Source organism: Bufo gargarizans, chromosome 1 (genome assembly GCF_014858855.1).
Source record: "Bufo gargarizans isolate SCDJY-AF-19 chromosome 1, ASM1485885v1, whole genome shotgun sequence".
Lineage (NCBI taxonomy): Eukaryota > Metazoa > Chordata > Amphibia > Anura > Bufonidae > Bufo > Bufo gargarizans.
Genome location: NC_058080.1, coordinates 650,590,946 through 650,616,149, shown reverse-complemented (window position 1 = coordinate 650,616,149; position 25,204 = coordinate 650,590,946). Strand labels below are relative to the sequence as shown.

Sequence of the window (25,204 nt, the reverse complement as noted above, 5' to 3'; positions counted from 1 at the left end):
TAGCCCTCCCTCTTCCAGCATTCCAGCATGTAAAACTTCAGTATCAACCATACATAATGCATAAAATCATGTGTAAAAAAAAAATGTAACTATACATCCGAGCCTAAACATCTTTTTTTTTTATATATTTGCGTCAAACTTATTTTCAAAAAGCAAAATACCTACTTCGTATCAAACCACTACATATTAGATCACATGATCAGACCCATGTGACCCAAACCCTAGCTCACATGGCCACGATCACATGGAAACACCAACCACTTATAGATTACCCCGCCCTCACTAAGGTCCTATGACAACCTACCTAAAGTATGAAAATAGTCCAAAAACCAGTAAGATCAAGCAATACACTGTCTGATGTCACACTCTTTATTTAACCCACTCGGTTGCAGAGTCCCTAACCTATACATCCATTCAACTTCTCATCTATTAATTCTGGCTACAGGGTCACCACCACGTAGCAAAGATTTTACACTCTCCACCCCCATAAATCGCAATCCTCTAGGGTTCTTCTGATGTACCATTTTGAAGTGCAAAGACACACTGTGCGTCTCTAAACCTTTTTTTATATTACGGATATGTTCTTGTATCCTAGTTTTTATATTCCGAGTAGTTCTCCCAATGTACTGAGGCCGCAAAGACACTCCAGTACGTATACAACACCAGTGTGGTTGCATGAAAGATTGCCTTTTATTTTGAACGATTGGTTGTTACTATTAGAGTATACTAACGAAAAAAGGAATGGTAGGTCCAGCTTGTATTCGTGGAAGTCCAAAGCTTTATTCAATATTCAATAAAAGTCCAAGTACAGGAATGCAGGTCTACATGTTTCAGGCACAATCAAATCCTAGCCCTTATTCATGACATGTTCCAGCACACTGCAGAAAGTTTTTATAGAGAGGAGGGAGGGACCGACTTTCTCACCTGAATTAATCAGGCTGAAGTTCAACCACTCCCAACCCATCTACAAAACAACACTCCATTAAAAGCATACCATACATTTATGTGATGTATAAAAAACATAAGAGAAATACAGTTATAATAACGGAACTGGGAAAGGAGAATAAAAAAGAGATGGAGGAAAACTGTATGATCAATAATCAAAAGATCAATATTGTAGGATGAGGTCAAGTTTTTTATTCAGACCATGAGGTTGGCGACTTCCTAACTGGAAAATCCAGTAGGATTCTCTGTTCAAAAGTTTACGTTTTCTGTCACCACCTCTTAAGGGTTTTTTAACTTTTTCTATACCTTGTGCTGACATATATGAGACATCCCCACCATGCACTGTGGCAAAGTGGAGACTTGCCGCAGAAACATTACGATTGGCATGGTGCGGTATGTCTGATATATGTTTCCTAATGCGAGTTTTTATGGCATTTGTTGTGCATCCTATATATTGCAACTTGCATTTAGTGCATGTTATGCAGTAAATGGCAAAGGTGGTATTACAATTGAGAAATGAACGAATCTTGAAAGTCTGTCCATTGACAGTAGATTCAAAATTCTGGCTGATTTTCATGTATTTGCAACAAATACAAATGGAATGACCACATTTGTAGTTCCCTTTTGTAGATAACCAAGTACTCTGAATAGAGTGAGATTTATCATTTCTAAAGAGGGAAGGACTTATTGAGCTAGCTATGGTAGGTGCTTTTTTAGCTGCACATTTTACACCCTTTTGTGCCATAGCTGCCCATGCCTTGTCGCAAGCCAGAACCGGAAAGTGTTTTTTTACAATATTACAAATTTGAGTATATTCCCTGCTGTATTGTGTTACAAAGATATTTTTTCTTTTGTAATTCAGTGTCTCTCTGGTATTGTAGCTAGATTGTTTTACATTGTTAGTTAATAGTGAATTTCTATCAATGTTCAATACCTCTCTGTTACATTTGTCTAACATTTTTTGTGAATAAGCCCTATGTGTTAATCTTTTGGTGATATTTTCTGCCTCTGTTTTGTAGGCTGACTCGTCGCTGCAATTCCTTTTAGCTCTGATTAGTTCACCCTTAGGTATATTCCTGATGGTATGGGTAGGATGGCATGATTGTGCATGCAATAGTGTATTACCCGCTGTTTGCTTTCTGTGTGTGCTGGTGTATATGGAGGCTGTGGCGGAGTCCCCCCTGAGTCTGAGATCTAAAAATTCGATGTCATTCATGCTGTGTTGAACGGTAAACTGGATACCATTCACACAGGAATTCAGATAATCCGTGAATAGCGGTACGGCCGCCACATCGCCCGACCAGATAAAGATCAGGTCGTCGATGTAACGGCCATACCACCTCACGTGATCCGAAAAAGGGTTGGTGTCGATGAGGAGAAAGCTCCTCTCCCACCATGCCATAAAAATATTAGCAATGGAAGGAGAGAACTTGGCCCCCATCGACACCCCTGATGTCTGCAGGAAAAACTTTCCATCAAACATAAAATAATTTCGTCTCAGAAGGAAGTCCACCACAGCCACCACATACTCTGATAGCACCGCAGAAAAATTTCCAAAGTTTTCCAAGAACCAAACCAGCGAGATGTAAACCATATTATGAGGGATGCTAGGATAAAGAGCAATTACATCCGCAGTAAACCAGACTTTAACCCTTCCAACCGTGATTTCTATCCAGTGCAATCCAGGTCTCATGCACTGGATAGATTTCAGGAATTGGTTGAAAGGGATCTTGTCTCATTGAACTTGCTTGTATCTTCACAACATAATGATTCTCACAATGACAATTTGACTAAGAGAGAATCATTAGCACTGCGCAGTCTTCAAAATAGAGATGACATTGTTGTGAAACAAGCTGACAAGGGGGGAGCTGTGGTCATTTTGGATAGTGAACTCTATAGATGTCAAATTAATCAGATGTTACAAAAAGATAAGACCTATAGGAGTTTACCAAGTGACCCGCTCCCCTCTTTTCAATTAGAAATGAAAACGTTATTGATGCATGGTTCCAACTTAGGTATTCTTAGCCAAAAAGACCATGATTATATCTATGTTGCCTTCCCTGTTACCCCTATTCTACATGCCCTACCAAAAGTTCACAAGTTGATTTTTCCACCTCCCCTGAGACCAATAGTCTCAGGTATAGGGTCTTACTCTGAACGTCTCTGTCAGTGGGTTGACTCGTTACTGCAACCTCTGATTCCCAACATTCCTGGTTTTTTAAGGGATACCAAATCGGTTTTACAAGCGATACAGGAGCTTGAATGGACCCAGGAATTTTCTTGGGTTACTGCGGATGTAATTGCTCTTTATCCTAGCATCCCTCATAATATGGTTTACATCTCGCTGGTTTGGTTCTTGGAAAACTTTGGAAATTTTTCTGCGGTGCTATCAGAGTATGTGGTGGCTGTGGTGGACTTCCTTCTGAGACGAAATTATTTTATGTTTGATGGAAAGTTTTTCCTGCAGACATCAGGTGTGTCGATGGGGGCCAAGTTCTCTCCTTCCATTGCTAATATTTTTATGGCATGGTGGGAGAGGAGCTTTCTCCTCATCGACACCAACCCTTTTTCGGATCACGTGAGGTGGTATGGCCGTTACATCGACGACCTGATCTTTATCTGGTCGGGCGATGTGGCGGCCGTACCGCTATTCACGGATTATCTGAATTCCTGTGTGAATGGTATCCAGTTTACCGTTCAACACAGCATGAATGACATCGAATTTTTAGATCTCAGACTCAGGGGGGACTCCGCCACAGCCTCCATATACACCAGCACACACAGAAAGCAAACAGCGGGTAATACACTATTGCATGCACAATCATGCCATCCTACCCATACCATCAGGAATATACCTAAGGGTGAACTAATCAGAGCTAAAAGGAATTGCAGCGACGAGTCAGCCTACAAAACAGAGGCAGAAAATATCACCAAAAGATTAACACATAGGGCTTATTCACAAAAAATGTTAGACAAATGTAACAGAGAGGTATTGAACATTGATAGAAATTCACTATTAACTAACAATGTAAAACAATCTAGCTACAATACCAGAGAGACACTGAATTACGAAAGAAAAAATATCTTTGTAACACAATACAGCAGGGAATATACTCAAATTTGTAATATTGTAAAAAACACTTTCCGGTTCTGGCTTGCGACAAGGCATGGGCAGCTATGGCACAAAAGGGTGTAAAATGTGCAGCTAAAAAAGCACCTACCATAGCTAGCTCAATAAGTCCTTCCCTCTTTAGAAATGATAAATCTCACTCTATTCAGAGTACTTGGTTATCTACAAAAGGGAACTACAAATGTGGTCATTCCATTTGTATTTGTTGCAAATACATGAAAATCAGCCAGAATTTTGAATCTACTGTCAATGGACAGACTTTCAAGATTCGTTCATTTCTCAATTGTAATACCACCTTTGCCATTTACTGCATAACATGCACTAAATGCAAGTTGCAATATATAGGATGCACAACAAATGCCATAAAAACTCGCATTAGGAAACTTATATCAGACATACCGCACCATGCCAATCGTAATGTTTCTGCGGCAAGTCTCCACTTTGCCACAGTGCATGGTGGGGATGTCTCATATATGTCAGCACAAGGTATAGAAAAAGTTAAAAAACCCTTAAGAGGTGGTGACAGAAAACGTAAACTTTTGAACAGAGAATCCTACTGGATTTTCCAGTTAGGAAGTCGCCAACCTCATGGTCTGAATAAAAAACTTGACCTCATCCTACAATATTGATCTTTTGATTATTGATCATACAGTTTTCCTCCATCTCTTTTTTATTCTCCTTTCCCAGTTCCGTTATTATAACTGTATTTCTCTTATGTTTTTTATACATCACATAAATGTATGGTATGCTTTTAATGGAGTGTTGTTTTGTAGATGGGTTGGGAGTGGTTGAACTTCAGCCTGATTAATTCAGGTGAGAAAGTCGGTCCCTCCCTCCTCTCTATAAAAACTTTCTGCAGTGTGCTGGAACATGTCATGAATAAGGGCTAGGATTTGATTGTGCCTGAAACATGTAGACCTGCATTCCTGTACTTGGACTTTTATTGAATATTGAATAAAGCTTTGGACTTCCACGAATACAAGCTGGACCTACCATTCCTTTTTTCGTTTTCATACCTATTTCTCCTACTTCGGGTGAAGGAGCTGGTCCGCGCTATAATAGTGGAATCCTTGGCAGGTGAGAGCTGCTCAAACTCCTGTTTTTCACTATTAGAGTATACTGTATCGACTGTCCTCATTCTCTTTTCGGGTGCCCTGTTTTTACATGGTAGGCAAAACCCACACCAGGTATATTTGCTCTTAATTTGACTATTAGTTTTTGCCTTTGTGGTAGTGGGTCCCATGCTATATACCAGATTGTTCTGCAAATTTTTAGCTTTTTTAAAAAGTATCATACAGTAGGTTGATTCGGAATCTCCTTCCTATTATAGGATAATTTTTCAGAACATTCCAGTGTTTCTTGATCATACTTTTCCGTAAAGCTGCCTTAGTGTTAAACTGTGTCATAAAAATAAATTGGAAGTCTTTTTTTAATGTTTAACATTAATTATCCTTCCGTGTTTATCTATACCTTCTTCTATTTCCACCCTACATCTTTCTAAATTTTCTTCATTATTCCCTTCTCTAAAAATCTACCCTTAATTAATTGGCTTTGTTCTCCTTTACTTCCGTGCAATTTCTGCTGGGTCACATGGGTCTGATTATGTGTTTTAATATATAATGGTTTCATACGAAGTAGGACCTTAGCGTGGGCAGGGTAATCCATGAGTGGTTGATGTTTCCATGTGATCGTGGCCATGTGAGCTAGGGTTTGGGTCACATGGGTCCGATCATGTGATCTAATATGTAGTGGTTTCATAAGAAGTAGGTATTTAGCTTTTTGAAAAAAAGTTTGACGCAAATGTTAAAAAAAAAATGTTTAGGCTTGGATGTATAGTTATAGTTATTTATTTTTAATTCACTACTTTATGTATTATTTATGGTTGATACTAAAGTTTTACATGCTGGAATGCTGGGAGAGGGAGGGCTAATAAAGGGATAAAAAAATTGATTGAGGCTAAGTAGACCTCCCTGACGAAGCTCAAGCAGCTAAACTCGGGTCGGGCAGCGTGGAGATTTTAAATTCTGATATGCCGATTACAAGTGTAACTTTGTGAGTACAATAAACCTTTTTACGAGACATATATGTGAATGTTCTTCACTGTTATGCAATCCCCTGGGTTTTCTAGGTTTGGATGAGGGGAGGAATTTTATGAGTACTTACATTTCATCCCGTGCTCTGATGGTGTAAAACCGCATTTTCGTACAATTTGGATTTAAAGTGAACTTGACCCACATTACTATACTAAAATCTGCAGCGCGAAAAGTCCAGGCAACGTATCAGATATTTTCTTTATTTTTTCTGGCCACAGGTCAAGCCTGCACATCCAGTAGTCAAGGGGTTCCTCGCTTCTCAGAGCATCTACATCAGCCGTTAACCTGATGTAGTTGGACACCTGTCGGTCTAGGTCACAGATGGCATACCTGAGGCTCTCCAGCTGTTGCAAAACTACAACTCCCAGCATGCCCAGGCTACCTACATCTATCAGCTTACAGCAGGGCATGGTGGGAGTTGTAGTTTTACAACAGCTGGAGAACCTCAGGTTGGTGTTCCCTGAGGCTGGATTCGGAGCGCGGCTCTTGATGGGTTGGCTGCAAGAATGATTTCATATCCGTAGTGACCAACACAACTTCAAAACACCCTCTTCTTGCAGGCGCGGTAGGATTAGTACCCGCACCTGTATTGCTGTGGGTGGAAATTTTATGCACTGCCTGCAACAGCAGAATGCAGCATCTCTCGCAGTAAGGCCTGGAAATGCTGCATTCTGACAGCCCTCTGTGATGCTGGTAACATGTCCGCTATTTTGTGTTTGTACCGGGGGTCTAAGTACGTTGCCACCCAGTACTGGCCTTGCCCTTTATGCTTTTTATACCGGGGTCCGTCTTCAAACACTGGAGCATAAAGGCCCCTATTTGCACTAAATTGGAAGTGGTGGAGTGCCCTGTCTTCTGCTCATCACCCAGGAGAATGTTGTCCTCGGTCTCCACCCTCCAGCCATGGACAAAACCAGGGATCCCGAAAAGTTTAAAGTCCCTCTCAAAGCCTGCTCTTCTTGCTTCTCCTCCTCCTCCTCCCCCCAGCCACCACCCCCCTATGACTCCTCTTTAGACTCCTGCTGACTTGTCTCAGATGGAGTAGCTCCCCCTGGGAATTCATTCAGCATTGCGACTTCCTCATCTTTCAGCTCCTACTGCTCGACAGCTTCATCAATGACATGACGCAATGCACGCTCCAGAAAGAAGGTGTAAGGTACAATGTCACTGATGGCGCCCTGGCTGCGACTGACCAGTTTGGTGTTCTTATCAAATGGCCTCAGAAGTCTGCATGCATCGAGCATGAGCAGCCACTGGCGGGGTGAAAACAAACCAATCTCCCCAGAACTGGTCCCTCTGCAGAGTTCGTGCAGGTAGTCATTAACGGCATGTTGCTGCGGGAGCAGCCTATCAAGCATATACAAGGTGGAGTTCCAGCGAGTTAGGCTGTCAAAAATCATACCTCTGACTGGCAGGTGGTGTCGCCACTGAATGTCAGCAAGGCGAGCAATGGCCGTGCAATATATTCTAAAATCGCCAGAGAATTTCCTGGCATGCTGCAAGATGTCCTGGACCCCGGGGAATTTGGCAACGAATTGCTTCATGAGTAAGTTGTGCCATGCATGGCATGTGTGTCATTTTGCCCTGTTTCAACGCGCTCGGCAGATTGGGACTGTTATCGCACATCACTTTACCAACTGAAAAATTGAGCGGGGTTAGCCACTGATCGTCCAGTGACCGCAGAGTTGAAAGCAGTGCAGGACCGGTGTGGCTCTTGGCTTCCAGGTACAACAGCCGCAGCACAGCATGGCTATGTCTCAACTGGCACGTCGCATAGGTTCTGGGGAGTTTGAGGGGTGCAGTGGAAGAGGCGGTAGCAGTGGAAAAGGAGGAGTCAGCCGAGGAGGAGATGAAGGAATGAGTAGGAGAAGAAGAGGCAGGCCTGCATGCAATCTGTGGCGGTAACACCAAATCCACACGGATGTCAAGAGTTACATTCTTGACAGCCGTCAGAAGGTTTACCCAGTGGACAGTAAAAGTGATGTACCTTCCCTGCCCGTGTTTGCTAGATCACGTGTCTGTGGTCAGATGTATCTTGGTACCGACACTGTGTGCCAGAGATATATTCACTTGCCACTGAACGTGGCCATCTAGCTCTGGGATTACCTTCTGTGCCAATGGCCACAAATTTTCGAAAGGCCTCCGAGTCCATCAGTTTTTATGGCAGTAGTTGGCGGGCTAGCAGTTCCCACAAGCCAGTGGTCAGCCATTGGGCAAAAGGGTTATCCAGCAGCATCAACTTTTTATGCTTGAACATATGGGCAACCGAAGCCTGCCTTCTGCTAGATGAATGCAACAACGGCACGTTGGAAGGTGGATTGGAGGACAAATGGAAGCAGAGAGGAGAAGGAGAAGTGCAGGACGTGAAATGCCTGAAGTGTGGCTTTGTTGGTTCTGACAGCGTTGCTCCCACTGGGCTCGGTGATGGGAGGCCAGGTTCTTAAGGCGGTCATCTATAGGTGAATGCTGGGCTTAACGCGACTTATGCGTTGACAGCACAGGCTGCAGATGGCAACACTTTTGTCTGCAGCTGACACATAAAAAAAAGCCTACACTGCGGAGCCAATTGTCTGCATCCTGGGAGCGCCAGAATTGACTGTGCATGGTGGATGGCTCGCTACAGATACATTTGCAGTCTGATTTTTGCCTCTTGTGCCCACCGAGCTCAGCCTTCTTATCCTCCTTCTCCTCCCTCTCTGCTGCTCTGTCTCTTCCTCTGAACTGCCCTCCGCTTCCTCTATTGTTGGCACCCACGTGATGTTCATCTACAAGTCATCATCGTCACCTTCACCACCACTGACATTTGAGATCTCGGAGTAGGCAGCAACAGCAGGACCCTCCCTCCTTGGGCTGATCTGGGTACTGTCGTCAGACCGCTGGGTGGTGGCCTTTGCTACCTCCTCTTCCTCATTTGATAACAAGAATGGCTGAGCATCAGTAAGGTCTGGGAATGGATAGGAAAATAATTCCTCTGACTCGAGTGGAGGGGCTATGGTGGTGGTGTCTTTGGGGGTGCACACAGCAAAGAGTGAGGAGGGTGCAGATACAGAGGATAAAGAGAATGCAGAAGCGGAAGGCTGAATGAGCCACTCAACCAACTCTGGTGCGTCCTTTGAAGTAATCACACGCGCATTCTCCAACTTCCCACTTAGGCTCCGGCCTGGTGCAACTGCCGGACCCTTACCAAACCTGCGGAACGGCCTGCCTCTTCATCTGCCTGTCAGTTTCAAGATGACCCTGTGCCTTAGTCCCTAGAGAAGAGCAGTATTTGTGGAAGCAGGTATATCGCAGGCCTTAAGCAATATTTGGTGGAAACCGGTATATCAAACCTGTTAATCAATGTTTTGTGGAAGCAGGCATATTGTAGCCCTCAATCAGTATTTTGTTGAATCAGTTATCTTGCAGGCCTTAATTAATATTTGGTGGAAGCAGATATATCAATCCCCTTAATCAGTATTTTGTGGAAGGAGGTATATTGCACCCCTTAATCAATATTTGGTGGAAGTAGGTATATAAAACCCCTTAATCAGTATTTTGTGGAACAGGTATATCGCAGGTCTCAATCAATATTTGGTGGAAGTAGGTATATAAAACCCCTTAATCAGTATTTTGTGGAAGCAGGTATATTGCAGGCCTCAATCAATATTTGGTGGAAGCAGGAGGTATATCAAACCCCTTAATCAGTATTTTTTGGAAGCAGGTATATCACACCCCTCAATAATAAAATTTGCTACAACAGTTATATCACACCACCCTGTTTATTTGGGGCAACAGGTATATCACAGCCGTCAATCAATATTTTGTGGAAGCAGGTATATCACACCCCTCAATTGTTTTTTTTGGGGCAACAGGTATATCACACCCATTGAAATTAGTTGTTCCATTAGCCCTTGTCCCTCTACAGGGAGTGCAGAATTATTAGGTAAATGAGTATTTTGACCACATCATCCTCTTTATGCATGTTGTCTTACTCCAAGCCTACTACCAATTAAGCATATTAGGTGATGTGCATCTCTGTAATGAGAAGGGGTGTGGTCTAATGACATCAACACCCTATATCAGGTGTGCATAATTATTAGGCAACTTCCTTTCCTTTGGCAAAATGGGTCAAAAGAAGGACTTGACAGGCTCAGAAAAGTCAAAAATAGTGAGATATCTTGCAGAGGGATGCAGCACTCTTAAAATTGCAAAGCTTCTGAAGCGTGATCATCGAACAATCAAGCATTTCATTCAAAATAGTCAACAGGGTCGCAAGAAGCGTGTGGAAAAACCAAGGCGCAAAATAACTGCCCATGAACTGAGAAAAGTCAAGCGTGCAGCTGCCAAGATGCCACTTGCCACCAGTTTGGCCATATTTCAGAGCTGCAACATCACTGGAGTGCCAAAAGCACAAGGTGTGCAATACTCAGAGACATGGCAAAGGTAAGAAAGGCTGAAAGACGACCACCACTGAACAAGACACACAAGCTGAAACGTCAAGACTGGGCCAAGAAATATCTCAAGACTGATTTTTCAAAGGTTTTATGGACTGATGAAATGAGAGTGAGTCTTGATGGGCCAGATGGATGGGCCCGTGGCTGGATTGGTAAAGGGCAGAGAACTCCAGTCCGACTCAGACGCCAGCAAGGTGGAGGTGGAGTACTGGTTTGGGCTGGTATCATCAAAGATGAGCTTGTAGGGCCTTTTCGGGTTAAGGATGGAGTCAAGCTCAACTCCCAGTCCTACTGCCAGTTTCTGGAAGACACCTTCTTCAAGCAGTGGTACAGGAAGAAGTCTGCATCCTTCAAGAAAAACATGATTTTCATGCAGGACAATGCTCCATCACACGCGTCCAAGTACTCCACAGCGTGACTGGCAAGAAAGGGTATAAAAGAAGAAAATCTAATGACATGGCCTCCTTGTTCAACTGATCTGAACCCCATTGAGAACCTGTGGTCCATCATCAAATGTGAGATTTACAAGGAGGGAAAACAGTACACCTCTCTGAACAGTGTCTGGGAGGCTGTGGTTGCTGCTGCACGCAATGTTGATGGTGAACAGATCAAAACACTGACAGAATCCATGGATGGCAGGCTTTTGAGTGTCCTTGCAAAGAAAGGTGGCTATATTGGTCACTGATTTGTTTTAGTTTTGTTTTTGAATGTCAGAAATGTATATTTGTGAATGTTGAGATGTTATATTGGTTTCACTGGTAAAAATAAATAATTGAAATGGGTATATATTTGTTTTTTGTTAAGTTGCCTAATAATTATGCACAGTAATAGTCACCTGCACACACAGATATCCCCCTAAAATAGCTAAAACTAAAAACAAACTAAAACCTACTTCCAAAAATATTCAGCTTTGATATTAATTAGTTTTTTGGGTTCATTGAGAACATGGTTGTTGTTCAATAATAAAATTAATCCTCAAAAATACAACTTGCCTAATAATTCTGCACTCCCTGTATATAGCTGCAGTATCGCAGCAGAACCGCACACAACAGCTGCACAATGCAAATGCACTATAATATACTTTCTATGTTAGAAAGTATATTATAAGTATATCACATCCCTCAGTATATCACACCTATCAATAGCACACCTATACCAGTCCATATGTTTGCATGTTCGGCGAATCGTGAACGCACAAAGTTTGCCGTGAAACGACCGCCGGGAGAACCGCAAGCCTATATCTACAGTCAATGTCACTGATATTTGGGATGCAGAAACATTATACAGGAGAGGTACCACAGGTATTGGCGCTACTGTCACCAGTGGCTAAGAAAAAATTACAGGTAATATCACTGACATTTATGATGCGCAAACGTTATACAGGAGATGTAGCGCAGGTAATCTCGCTGTCCACTGTGTCTACGGAAAAAGTACACTGATGTAACAGATATTTTTAGGCTGCGCAAACGTTAAACAGGTGATGTAGCGCAGTAATGTAACTGTCCGCAGTGGACACCATCAATGGAAAAAGTACACTGGATGTCACAGATATTTTCAGTATGCACGCACGTTAAACAGGAGATGTAGCGCAGATCATTTCACTGTCCGCAGCGTCTACGGAAAAAGTACACTGGATGTCACAGATTTTTTTATGATGCACAAACATTATACAGAAGATGTAGTGCAGGTAATGTAACTGTCCGCAGCGGACACTGTCTACGTAAAAAGTACACTGGATGTCACAGATATTTTTTAGTCTGCGCACACGTTACACAGGAGATGTAGAGCAGGTAATGTCGCTGTCTGCAGCGGCCAAACAATTGCAAGCTATTTAGCGCAGGTTGCGCTAAAAATATATATTGCTGCCAGATACAACAATAGTACTTAAAAGGACTTTTGGGTCTCTAACACCAACCCTGCCTAACAAAAAAATAAAATTCAATTCCCTACACTATCTGTCCCTTCTACAGCACAGCTCTCCGTGACTAAGACTGAGTCAAACCACGTGTCATTGGGTGCTTTATAGCACCCGATGACACGTTCCGGCCAGCCAATCACTGTAATGCCAGTAACCAATATGCCTATGGCATTACAGTGAGTGGCAGTACTTACCTGAATGTTTATTGGCTGTGTAGCAGGCAACAAACGTGCGGGGAGGAGATTCAAGCATCGCGCTCGAGCACACGCTGTATTCGGTCGCGCATGCTCGCTCAACACTAGTATTCACACCTCAGGTATTGATGGCATATCTTATGGTTATGTCATCAATGTCAGATAGGTGAAGGTCCCACCTCTGAGACCCACTTCTATCTCCCTAATTAACCCTCCCAAAGTAGTCATTTACCAAATCCTTCCAAGGTTGAAATAGTTTCTAGAATTTGAAGAATTCATATGAGAAGTACTCATCTACCAAAAGAATTTACAAAAAGATCAGGATATGCAGTATACATTTACACAATGAGCCCCCAGAAAAAAAGGAGAGCACATTTTGCAAGTGCGGCCACCCTCTTTTCACCACTATGGGAGTTGCGTATGCAGGGCCGGCCTTTGGGGTGTGCGGGCTGTGCGGCCGCACAGGGCGCCATAGCAACAGGGGCGCCGGGCGGCCGACAGCTCGCAGTGTAATATGCGGCAGGGAGATGAGCGCTTCCATTGTGGAAGCGCTCATCTCCAGTCATCTGTATCGCCATCCTCAGAACAGCAATACAGATGCCTGCCTGTGCGGCGGTATGGGGAGGGAGAGGCGTGTCCCTTTCCCTTCCTCTGATAGGCTGCCGGCCTAGTGCCTGCAGCCTATCAGAGGCCGGCGCAGGCGCTGGACGCGATGTATGGAGCGGGGGCCGGGGAAGGGACTGGGAGGAGGACCTGGGGGCCGGCAATAGCGGTGGGGCGGTGCGGTCACTGTACTATAGCCCCACCGCTCCCTCCGGTATACTAATATAAAATGTATTATTGAATTAAAAGTTATTAAACATGCCCCCCTCACTCCTAATAGTACCGTATATCCAAATTTCTTCTGTATAATGCCGGCAGGCAGGCCGGGCGGCCGGCGCGTCACTCACTGATGTCACGTGCCTGCGCCGCCTTCTTTATGAATGAAGCAGGCGGCGCAGACAAGTGACGTCACTGAGGGACGCTCCAGCCACCCGGCCCGTCTGCCGGCATTATACAGAATAAATTCGGATATACGGTACTATTAGGAGTGAGGGGGGCATGTTTAAGAACTTTAAACGGCGGCGGGGGGGCACACGGAATCTGTGGATGGCACAGTTAAGGGATGGGGGTCTGTGGATGGCACTGTTATGGGCTGGGGGGGCACTGTGGATGGCACTGTTATGGGGTGGGGGGTCTGTGGATGGCACATATATAACAGTGCCATCCACAGATCGCCTCCCTGTAACAGTGCCAGCCACAGATCGCCTCCCTGTAACAGTGCCAGCCACAGATCCCCCTGTAACAGTGCCAGCCACAGATCCCCCTGTAACAGTGCCAGCCACAGATCCCCCTGTAACAGTGCCAGCCACAGATCCCCCTGTAACAGTGCCAGCCACAGATCCCCCTGTAACAGTGCCAGCCACAGATCCCCCTGTAACAGTGCCAGCCACAGATCCCCCTGTAACAGTGCAAGTGTCCGTCATCCACAGATCCCCCCATAAGTGTCCGTCATCCACAGATTCCCCATAAGTGTCCGTCATCCACAGATCCCCCCATATCAGTGTCCGTCATCCACAGATCCCCCCATAACAGTGTCCGTCATCCACAGATCCCCCCATAACAGTGTCCGTCATCCACAGATCCCCCATAACAGTGTCCGTCATCCACAGATCCCCCCCCCCCATAATATTACTGGCAAAGGGGGGCTGTTATTACTGGCAAAGGGGGGGCTGTTATTACTGGCAAAAGGGGGGCTGTTATTACTGACACAGAGGGGCTCTTATTACTGGGGGCTGTTAATACTGGCACAGAGGGTCTCTTATTACTGGCACAGAGGGGCTGTTATTACTGGGGGCTGTTATTACTGGGGGCTGCTATTACTGGCATAGGGGGCTATTATTACTGGCACAGGGGGGGGGCTGTTAATACTGGCACATGATTGGGGGCACTATAGGGGCATCTACTGAGGCCACAAAGAAGGGGTATTTTATATGGGCTCTCTGTACAGTACAATTTTATACTGGGACACATGGTGGGTACTATGGGGAAGGGAGGAGAGGAGTACTATGGGGTCATCTACGGGGGGTACTAAGAAGGGGTATTTTATACTTGCAAATTATGGGGGACACTGAGGGCATCTACTGGAGCATTTTATACTGGTACATTATGGGGGGCACTATGAGGAAGGAGGGTGTGGAGCACTATGGGGTCATTTACTAGGGGCACTATATAGGGGTATTTTATACTGGCACATTATGGGGCACTATGAGGACATTAGCTCAAATGGGGGCATTACAAGGGGGTATTTTTTGCACTGTCACATTATAAGGAGAATTATTACTACTGGGGGGGGGGCATTATGGTGGGCTTTATTACTCCCCCATGGTATGACCCCCTAGTAGCAGCACCAGCCTCTCCCTGCTCTGCTATCCCTCTGCCCCTTCTCCAAATACTTATTATGAAATCTTTCTCATTAGGATAAAACACCTCATCAGCTCCACCGAGCCCCCGGCCAAAGTGTGGAAGTGGCGTCCGAGATCCCCAAGGGCCAAGCCAAGTAACTGTAAGTTTTCATGTGAAATATGTTTGTTATACACATATAGCATACACTGTGCCACACAATTTTTTTTATTTATTTTTTTGAGGGAGGGGGGGGGCGCCACAAGGTTAGCTCGCACAGGGCGCCTAAACACCTAAGGCCGGCCCTGTGCGTATGCACAGTGTTATCTTCTTCACTTCAGGGGCCCTGTTCTGGAGACAAGAGAGTGTGTCCCAGAAGTGGGACCTGCACTTATCGGACATTGTTGGCATAATCTAGAGATATACTATCAATGTCTGAAAAGGGCAAAACCCTTTAATTTTGTTTCTTTTAAGCCTTTCAGAGGTGGGCTTTCTTCAAAAGAAGTCGAAGGGCCTTAATATAACTCAGTATGATATATATACATTAATACTCTGTCATGTACATGTGACGTAAGTCAAACATGTAGCTTTTACAATCTCTGAGTTTCTCTTCATACCTAGCCAAGGCAATCTTGCATGTATAAACCAAATTCTATGGTATGGCTGCTTTAAGAAAAAACTGATTTTCTAGCAAATTTATTTTTAATTACTATGCCTAAAGTGATCCATAAAAAGCAAATTTCTATGGAAAACATATTTGAGAAAAGAAGCCATATTTATGAAATGACAATCAAAATCAAAAATATTTATTATATTCACGCTCTAAGTTTCATACAGTATATTATTATTTCCATTAAAGCTGCCTGAACGTACATTAAAAACTTCCTTAGTGAAACATCTAAAACTGTGTAAACTCTTTACAAATGCAGCTAACTTGCAATTTTTATCTACACAATTTGTGCACAGCTAGTAATTTCCATGTAACAAATCCTAAGAAAAACAAATTTAAGAAACATTTCCAGTAAAATCATTATCCTATGTTAGATGAATAAACACTTGTTTACTTGAAGTAATTAAGAAATGTGAAAAATGAGTCACAATAAATTACATCACTATAAAATGTGTGAGGCTGATAAGCAGATGAAATATAAAGAAACAGACAATCAAAGCTTGTACAACTGTGGTGAAACAATGGGAGAAATTGGCAAGTGAAAATTTTAGGCATTGGAATCTATATTGATCTATCTATCGATCTAAGCACTTCCAACATGTCCAATCAAGGAACTACTTTGAGGGACATTGATGAAATGGTGCATGTGATTTTTTTTGCACAACATATTATAACTCTGGCCTCCTGGACCACCTCACGCCACTTTGAAAAATTGAGCTGGGATTATGGCCTTTTTTATGCCGAATTTTAAGTCTCATTTATCTTCTATAAGATATAGGCGTAAACCACTTCACACTTGTGCCAAATACATTATTACCATGTGCCATTTCAGAAATTATACACAGTGGCGCAAACCAAATACAGACTCAAAATAAAACAAAAAACACCACTAATGATAACTTCCTTCCTATATTTATACATGTCAATGCAACACTTCAGAGGACAGAGACACTGCCCTTACTGAAGCACTGCATAGGCATGAATGAATGAGCTACTTCTTTGATGGGTTCTACTGGGAGTGCTGTGATTTCTTTCCCCTTTGCCCTGGATACATGATCAAGGTTATGGTTGCTGGAACCCACTGAAGTGTTGCTTCTATCTATTCTGTGTACTTTCAATTCATTTTGGCACCTCCTGACATTTAAGAGTATGACATAAACTTGGTGTTGTCAGTAAGAGGCACCGGCACCCCATCTGAAATCCTAAAAACTAGTATAGGCTCATTGTTGCTGAGTGATGTCACTAACCCTACAACTAGCACATTTTAGAAAAAATGCTTGTTTTCCTCCATTTCTGACAACCATTTCTGAGACAAGTCATGGTCTGATAGCTATTTTTACATGTGAAAATAAATAAAGGGATGTCATGGTCCTTTCCATGCTATCCAGATACTTAGTTACTATTTGAGCTGCGCTCCAAGGTTTTACTCATCACAGAGGCACACCATCATAAACACCCAGCCTAAGTTGGTTCTATCAACCCTGATATAGGGTGTTAAGAAACATCGCCAGCGTCTACTCTCTAGGGGACCTGAATTGTTTGCAAACAAAACAAATTATCTAGTAGTTATGGGGGTTATAAACACCAGGTCATGTTTCTGCCATGGGGCCACCTGTCTTCTCGATATAATACTCATACTCCTGCTATTAATTGACTGTGGGCATAGGTGGCCCAAAGCAGCTGACACAAGAGTCATGATTCTGAATACAAGAGGGCAATGTCACAATAGATTCCTTGTTGACTAATTTTCCTCTTCTCCTACACAATAATTTTGGACTATTAATTTCTCTCCAGTGTGCTGAAAAATAAATGTAATTCCATTTTCTAAAGTTAGAATAAAAGATTCAATTACCTGTAACCACTGTGACTGATCACTTCTTCCAGAAGTCCAAGCATTCACTTTGCCTTGTTTATCTAGCCGAGCTTTTCTGGACTCCCAAGTGAACATGTCCATGTTCAATGTTCTGAAAACGCTGGAGGCTGTGATTTGGTAATCTTGTATATGTCCTGATTTCATTCCTAGTGGTTCTGAGCAGCCTGTAAAAGCATCAAGTGGAACAGATAATAACAATGGCTTACAAGAAAACAAACATATTTGTGTTCTTTAAAATCTATGAACTCTTCTGGGAGAAAAAGAAGCGTTTATTACAGCGGGAGAGCAGATAAATGAAATGAAGTATTCTCTCTAGATGGACCCTCAGATGGTGAATATAAAAAGGCTTAATCATAATTGCCTCAGGAAAGAGTCTAAATAAAATGAGCTACTTCCAAAGTTCTACAGTACTTGCTCCCACACGATGATGCTCACAATCACTTTCGGAAAGGACTTTTTATTGAACATTTTTTCTTAATTCATTCAAAAACTCAGTGTTCCTCTTGGTTGTGCTTTATACTAAGCTATCTTTAAATCATGTACACCCAGGAATAAACATTTATTTTCTTGATATTCACAGGAAATGTTTGATTATATAAATTGCAAAAAGTTTGGAAAGTGGTACCAATGAAAGAACTAGCAAGTATGATATTCAGCTAAGTTCTCGAACAGAAACAGTATAACGGCCTGTAAACCTGTTAGTAATTTGTAGTACATATCCAATTTGTTATCTTTTTTGGAGGGTGCTTGTGGAAAAATGATTGCATTATAAGAAGATGAATTGGTATTAAATAGCAGTAAATTCGAACTTTTGAAGATGTATAGCTAAAAGGAATTGTCCAGAATTTAATTTTTTATCCTAATCCTGCCCAGCAGTCTCTGTGAAGAAATCGATACTTACCTAATCCCTGTGTCACCACCGAAGCCAGTCATTGGCTGCAGTGGCACATATGACCCAGTCCATGGAAAAATTGACAGGCTTGGACTAGCTGTCTAGCACAGACAACCCAGGAGCAATGGAGCCATAACGGAACAGTGGGGGGCAGGTAATTCTAGATCTCTTCACAAGTACCTGTTGGTTGAGTGGGGGGGTTAAAAAAAAATCCTGGACAAACCCTTTAACTCAGTCTGCCACTAGGAAATTGAGTGCTAGCTGAATGTAATGCTACCTTCACCATGATCTGCTGCTTCATTTTGGAGAAAAGGTACTTTTATTCCATATGCAAATCAGCGGTTTCTACTGCTTCCTTTGCCAGTCCCTCACTCTCTTTCTTGATTGATGAGGCCTGGTAAAATGACTATGTAAGGAACGTGGCCCTGTCAGTCAAGAAGGAGAGGCTAACAGAGGAAGCAGGAATAGCAAGGGTTCACAGAGTGACTTGGTCCCATCCTTGGTACACTTACCTGCTGATTTGCATATGGATGAAGGCACAGGCTGGAATAGATTTCAATTGTGATTTACTTAGAAGGGTATCTTAAAAATAATCTGATAATATAAATAAATATGGGAAGCAAGTGTTCATTTTCCTCGCAGAACCACCACAAGAGAATGAAAGCATTACATTATGTCCATTGAAATTTAAAAGGGCTGTCCATTTAGTACAGGAATTGTAAGGATAGTTAAAGATAGTTCATCAATATGAGATTGGCAGTGGTCTGATTCCCAGCACTCTCGCCAATCAGCTGTTTGATGAAGAAGCATTGCACAGTGAACCTCCCCTGAGCACCATTGCCTCCTCACAGCTTACCAGGCACAGCGCTGTTTATTTGATAGTGGCTGTGCTTGGTATTTCAACTCAGCTCAATTCACTTGAATGGACTGAGCTGCACATTGGCCATGTGACCAATGAATGTGACATGACATAGAACTCAGTGGCCTCTACAAAAAGCTAATCTGCAAGGGTGTTGGGAGTTTGACACGTGCCGTCTCATATTGATGATTGATCCTGAGAAACGGCCATCAATCTGAAAATCAGAGCTAGAATATCAATGACTATATCCCATAAAAGCCTAGCCCTGCATGACAGACAATGTGCCTGCTGTAAAAGCAGCGCTTCTCTTTCTGTTTTGTCTCTCCAGCTCTTACACAACACAAACAATGCTCTGTCCAACACTTCCACCAGTTTACAATCTGAAAGCAGAATACTTCATTGGCAAGCAAATCAAGTCACTATATTTGTGTGAGATCCCTCAGATGTTTTCACAGGTTATATGGCCATCTGTTCTCTACTAAATTACAATATGGAAGATTCACTGCAAGCATGGTTGAGCTGGGCTCTTAAGCAGTTTAGTGGAAAAATGGAATCTGCATCACACTAGGTCAGAAGATTTCTCCTTGAGAAAAAAGATGTAGTTACCCTGGGAAAACCACCGTAAATTAACATATGGGCACCATCAGTAGCCAGGACCATATCTACACAGGGGCTTGAATCAAGAGGGATCTAACAGAATACTCAGGGGTTAAGTGGGAATTTTGTAAGGTGTTAATTTTTCATTTGTAAAACTCAGATTAAGCTTCACATAAACTGAAGTATAGAAACAGTAAATTAACCAAAACATCAGATGATGTAAGGAACCCATACCGAACACATAAAACTAAGGTCTTGCTGCCCTTGCTGCTGCATCAAGCTGTTGTTGTGGGGAGCTCATATAAATATTGGATATGTCTTTGGTACTGCTACAATTACTTGAGGTCACTGTATAGTTTAATCCATTAAATCATCTTTTGGTTTCAACTATATCTGAGGAAAGTCGTCCATTTGTAATAATCTTAATACACTCCTCAACATTGAAATTATAACCCCAAGAAGCAAAACTTGTGGAATTATGCAAATCACATGATGGTATAGACATGTTAATAATATGCAAATTATATAAAATGTAAACAAAATGGTAAAAACATCCCAATTTGTCCAGTATTGAGTATGTGTGGCATGCACAGAAATACACACGCACACACATACACACACACACATGCCATGGCATGCTATCAGCAAGGTTATTAGTGATTGTCTGAGGAATGCTCTGCTATGCTGAATGCACAAGGGCACACAAATCATAAAGATCAACTCCCATTGCAATTGTCTACTGATGACATCTCAGATGTTCTCAATGGGTGACAAGTTTGGAGATGTTGAATGCTATGGTAGCACATTTAGGCCACAGAAACATGCAACCTGTTGAGTTTTGCCTGCCCAGTTGTTTTATGCTGGAGCCGGACACAACTGATAAATGTGTACTGCACGTCAGAAGCATAGATCCGGCATCTGTACACTGATAGCCCTGGGGAGAAAAATCGGCATGCTCCTGCACTATTTGACATCCAGGGTCACAACTGATGCACCGGATGTATATGCATGATCCCATAGACAGCTATGGGATCTGTTCTGGTTCAGTTCCCCTCAGGCATTTTCTGCTTCACGTCAGAGGGGAACTAAGCCGTATAACAGAAGATATGTGTAGAGGGCCTTAGTTGAGTACTAGAAGTGTGTGTATTAGAGTGTCTGTGAGATAGGGGAGGACACACCACTGAATCTTTGCCCTGAGAACAAAATGCCTAGCTACAGCTCTGTTTATATCTTTCACATGCATCCATTTGTAAACCCTGCTGTAACTGAATACATCCTAACTGCCAGCACCGTACCCAACTGTTTGACCATCTGGTCAGCTCTCTCTGTATTATAAGTGCTATTTCTTTCCTGCTGATTTCTACAAATGTGCTGCACTGGTGAAAGATTAAAATATAATAATTAAGACAAAGAATAGAATAAAGTAACTTTTAGTTCTACTGCAGAAACGTATACTCTAAATTTGTGGCCCAAGTTCCTCAGCAGCAATTAGATAGGATAGTGCTGGCTAATGAATTATCCAACTAGTTTCATAAAACATCACTTCTTAAGGGAGCTTTCTGAGAAGATAAAGTATATAGTAAGATAGATAGATTAGATAGAAGCCGACAAGGCCCTACACATTTTAGTCCATCTTGGCCATTACCTTTGTTCAAACTGGTCATACATGTTCAGTGAGATCAGGCAATGGACAGAAGATCTTTTTTGGAATGTTCTATCAAAGAAAGCTCTTTTGCTCACAATCTTTCTTTGAATTAAGAATTGTTTGCCTATCAGATGAAAATATTAAAACATCCAACCTCAAACAACAATGCACTATGTTATCGGTCGGCTAAAATGATTGCTTTTTCTTAAATTCCAATCGAGAAACGATTGTTTTACTGGAATAGTCCATTTTGATCAATGTGTATGGCCACCGTAAGAGAATAATAGTAGTACACTGGATGTGCTCACCTTTTCATACAATAATTATTGAGGAACCGCATCCTTACTATTAAGCTGGTTTTACACACAATATTTACTGTCGGTCAGGTTTTCATGGCATTTTTAATGCAATATGTATGCTACTAAAAAATACTAAAAAACATTAATTGCTAAAGACTCTACAGCCATATGTTTAGTGTAGTAGTGAGTAGGAGAACATTTTCTACACAGATATCTTTTTAGTTTGTACCATTGAAATGTTTTTCAAGATGTCAATATGCTCTATGTATTTTCCTAAGCTTTATACCCACAGACCCCAATTTTGGCTCCCTGTATGTCCTGCATTGTAATTACTCTAAGACTACTTATACACTCGCATCGTGGTTCTGCAAAAATAGATCCGTTACAACAATACAACCACCTGCATCCGTCATGAACGGATCCGTTTGTATTATCTGTAACATAGCCAAGATGGATCCGTCATGAACTCCATTAAAAGTCAATGGGAGATGGATCCGTTTTCTATTGTTTCAGAATTGTGTCAGAGAAAATGGATCCGTCCCCATTAACTTACATTGTGTGCCAGGACAGATCCGTTTATCATGACCGGCTTGCCGATCACATACGTAACACAAAGGGAGGGAAATGGGAAGGCCCTGTCCAAGGGAGAGGGAAAGGTGGTGACCCCTAACTCATCTTGAGGCTGGCACCTGACTGCCCTGACATCCCTAGAAGGGGTTCCTCACCCGTACGGCGATCACGTGCCTAAACCCTGGCTTTCCCTGAGATGAGCCCTACGCAGTGAATAGGGCAGTGGGAACACTAGTCCGCACCACTAACACTAAAGGAAAACCCTAAGGAGAGGACAGACAATACAGACAAAACATATAATCCCAGGTGGGTGACAACAGTGGCCAACAAAAACCCAACAGGGATCCAGAGGGTAACGCTCTGGAACAACAACCAGGAATCACAGTTACACAGCTCCAGTGGGTCAGTATAGAAGTCCAGGCAGGAAGCTCTATATCTGGCAACTAGACAAGTCGGAGAGGGGAATATAAGAAGGTTGGGATTGCTGGACAAGAAACAGCTGAGGAGAAGAAGCTACGGATCCCTGAGTGAGCCAAAAAGGATTGCAAGGCAAACCCAGAAAGCTACCATTAAGAAACAGCACTATCTTTAGACATAGAACGCGCAGCCACCCGCTGCGACTTCCTGACCCCAGGTGTAACGGAGTCAGACGTGGCTCGTGACACCCTCGTGACAGTACCCCCCTTTCCACAAGGGGCCTCCGGACACTCAGGACTAGGTCTCTCAGGATGAGAAGCATGAAAAGCCCGAACTAACCTGTCGGCGTTTACCTCAGACGCTGGAACCCATATTCTTTCCTCGGACCATAACCCCTCCAATGCACCAGATATTGAAGAGAGCGGCGGACCCGACGAGAATCAACAATTTTGGATATTTGAAACTCTAGATTACCATCCACAACAACAGGAGGGGGTGGCGGCGGTGACGGCTCTAGAGGTGGAACATACTTTTTGAGTAACGACTTATGGAAGACGTTATGGATTTTAAAAGTTTGAGGTAGCTCCAGGCGAAAAGCCACAGGGTTAATGATGGTTATTATTTTGTAAGGACCAATGAACCTAGGACCCAGTTTCCAAGGGAGAACCTTTAACTTAATATTCCTAGTAGATAACCACACATAGTCATTCACTCCTAGGTCCGGACCTGGCGACCATTTCTTATCAGCCATGCATTTACCTCCCATATTTTTCAAGTTAGCTTGCACCTTCTGCCATACAGATGAAAGAGATGATGAAAACCGTTCCTCTTTGGGAACCCCAGAAGACCCCCCCTCTTTGAAAGTACAGAATTGGGGATGAAAACCATATGCACCAAGAAATGGTGACTTGCCAGTGGATTCCTGACGGCGATTATTTATAGCAAACTCGGCTAACGGTAAATATGATGACCACACCTCTTGGTTTTCAGACACAAAACACCTTAGATATGTCTCAAGGTTTTGGTTGGTACGATCAGTCTGCCCATTAGACTGAGGATGGAAAGCTGAGGAAAAGGACAAGTGTACCCCCCAAACGGGAACAAAAAGCTTTTCAAAACTTAGAAATAAACTGGGTTCCCCCGATCCAAAACAACATCGGAAGGGACCTGTGAAGCTTCACGATTTCACTGATGAATATCTGAGCAAGAGTCTTAGCATTAGGTAGTGTGGGTAATGCAATGAAGTGTACCATTTTGCTAAACCTGTCTACTACTACCAAGATAACTGTTTTACCTGCAGACAAAGGTAAGTCAGTGATGAAATCCATTGACAGATATGTCCATGGCCTATTGGAAATGACAAGTGGCAATAAAGACCATGCAGGACATGTATGAGAGACTTTCGCGCGTGCACAAGTAGAACAAGTAGACACAAAATCCATTACATCTTGACGCAACCTTGGCCACCAAAAACAACGAGACAATAGCTCCAAGGTTGCTTTACTACCCGGGTGCCCAGCAAGTGCTGAATTATGAGGTTCCTTTAATAATTCGAGACGCAGGTTTAACAGTACAAACAATTTCTCTGAGGGGCAAGAGACCGGGGCGTCCCCCTGGGCCTCTAACACCTTCCCCTCCAGAACAGAGTGTACAGCAGAGACAACCACTCCTCTTTGTAAAATGGGTACCGGATCACCCACATTACTCCCTCCAAGGAAACTACGAGATAATACATCTGACTTGGTATTTTTTGCCCCAGGACGAAAGGTGATGAAAAAGTTAAACCTGGTAAAAAATAGCGACCACCTAGCTTGTCTAGGGGTGAGACGCTTAGCTGATTCGAGGTACAGAAGGTTTTTGTGGTAAGTAATCACCGTGATGGGGTGGATTGCCCCCTCTAAAAAGTGACGCCATTCTTCAAACGCTAGTTTAATAGCTAATAGTTCCCTATTGCCAATATCATAGTTCTTCTCTGCTGCAGATAGTTTTTTAGAAAATAAAGCGCAAGGATGCCATTTGCCAGGAGACGGACCCTGAGACAGTACAGCCCCCACTCCCACCTCTGACGCATCTACTTCAACAATAAAAGGCTGGGAGACATCAGGTTGGATTAGTGCAGGTGCCGAGGTAAACCTCTCTTTTAGAGAGTAAAATGCAATTTTAGCGGCATCAGATCATTTAGAAAAATCAGTCCCCTTCATGTCAGTAAGGGGTTTGACAATCACCG

At 42.9% G+C, this 25,204-nt stretch overlaps 1 protein-coding gene across 2 annotated transcripts in view; it reads right to left on the bottom strand.

Annotated features, from left to right (window-relative positions):
* Positions 1-25,204, bottom strand: part of EDIL3 (EGF like repeats and discoidin domains 3) — an 869,353-nt gene that overhangs the window by 125,087 nt on the left and 719,062 nt on the right. For both annotated transcript variants that reach the window (XM_044276012.1, XM_044276013.1), the window contains exon 8: positions 17,678-17,862. In XM_044276012.1, coding sequence (XP_044131947.1) covers positions 17,678-17,862 — 185 coding nt within the window. The remainder of the gene's footprint in view (positions 1-17,677; positions 17,863-25,204) is intronic.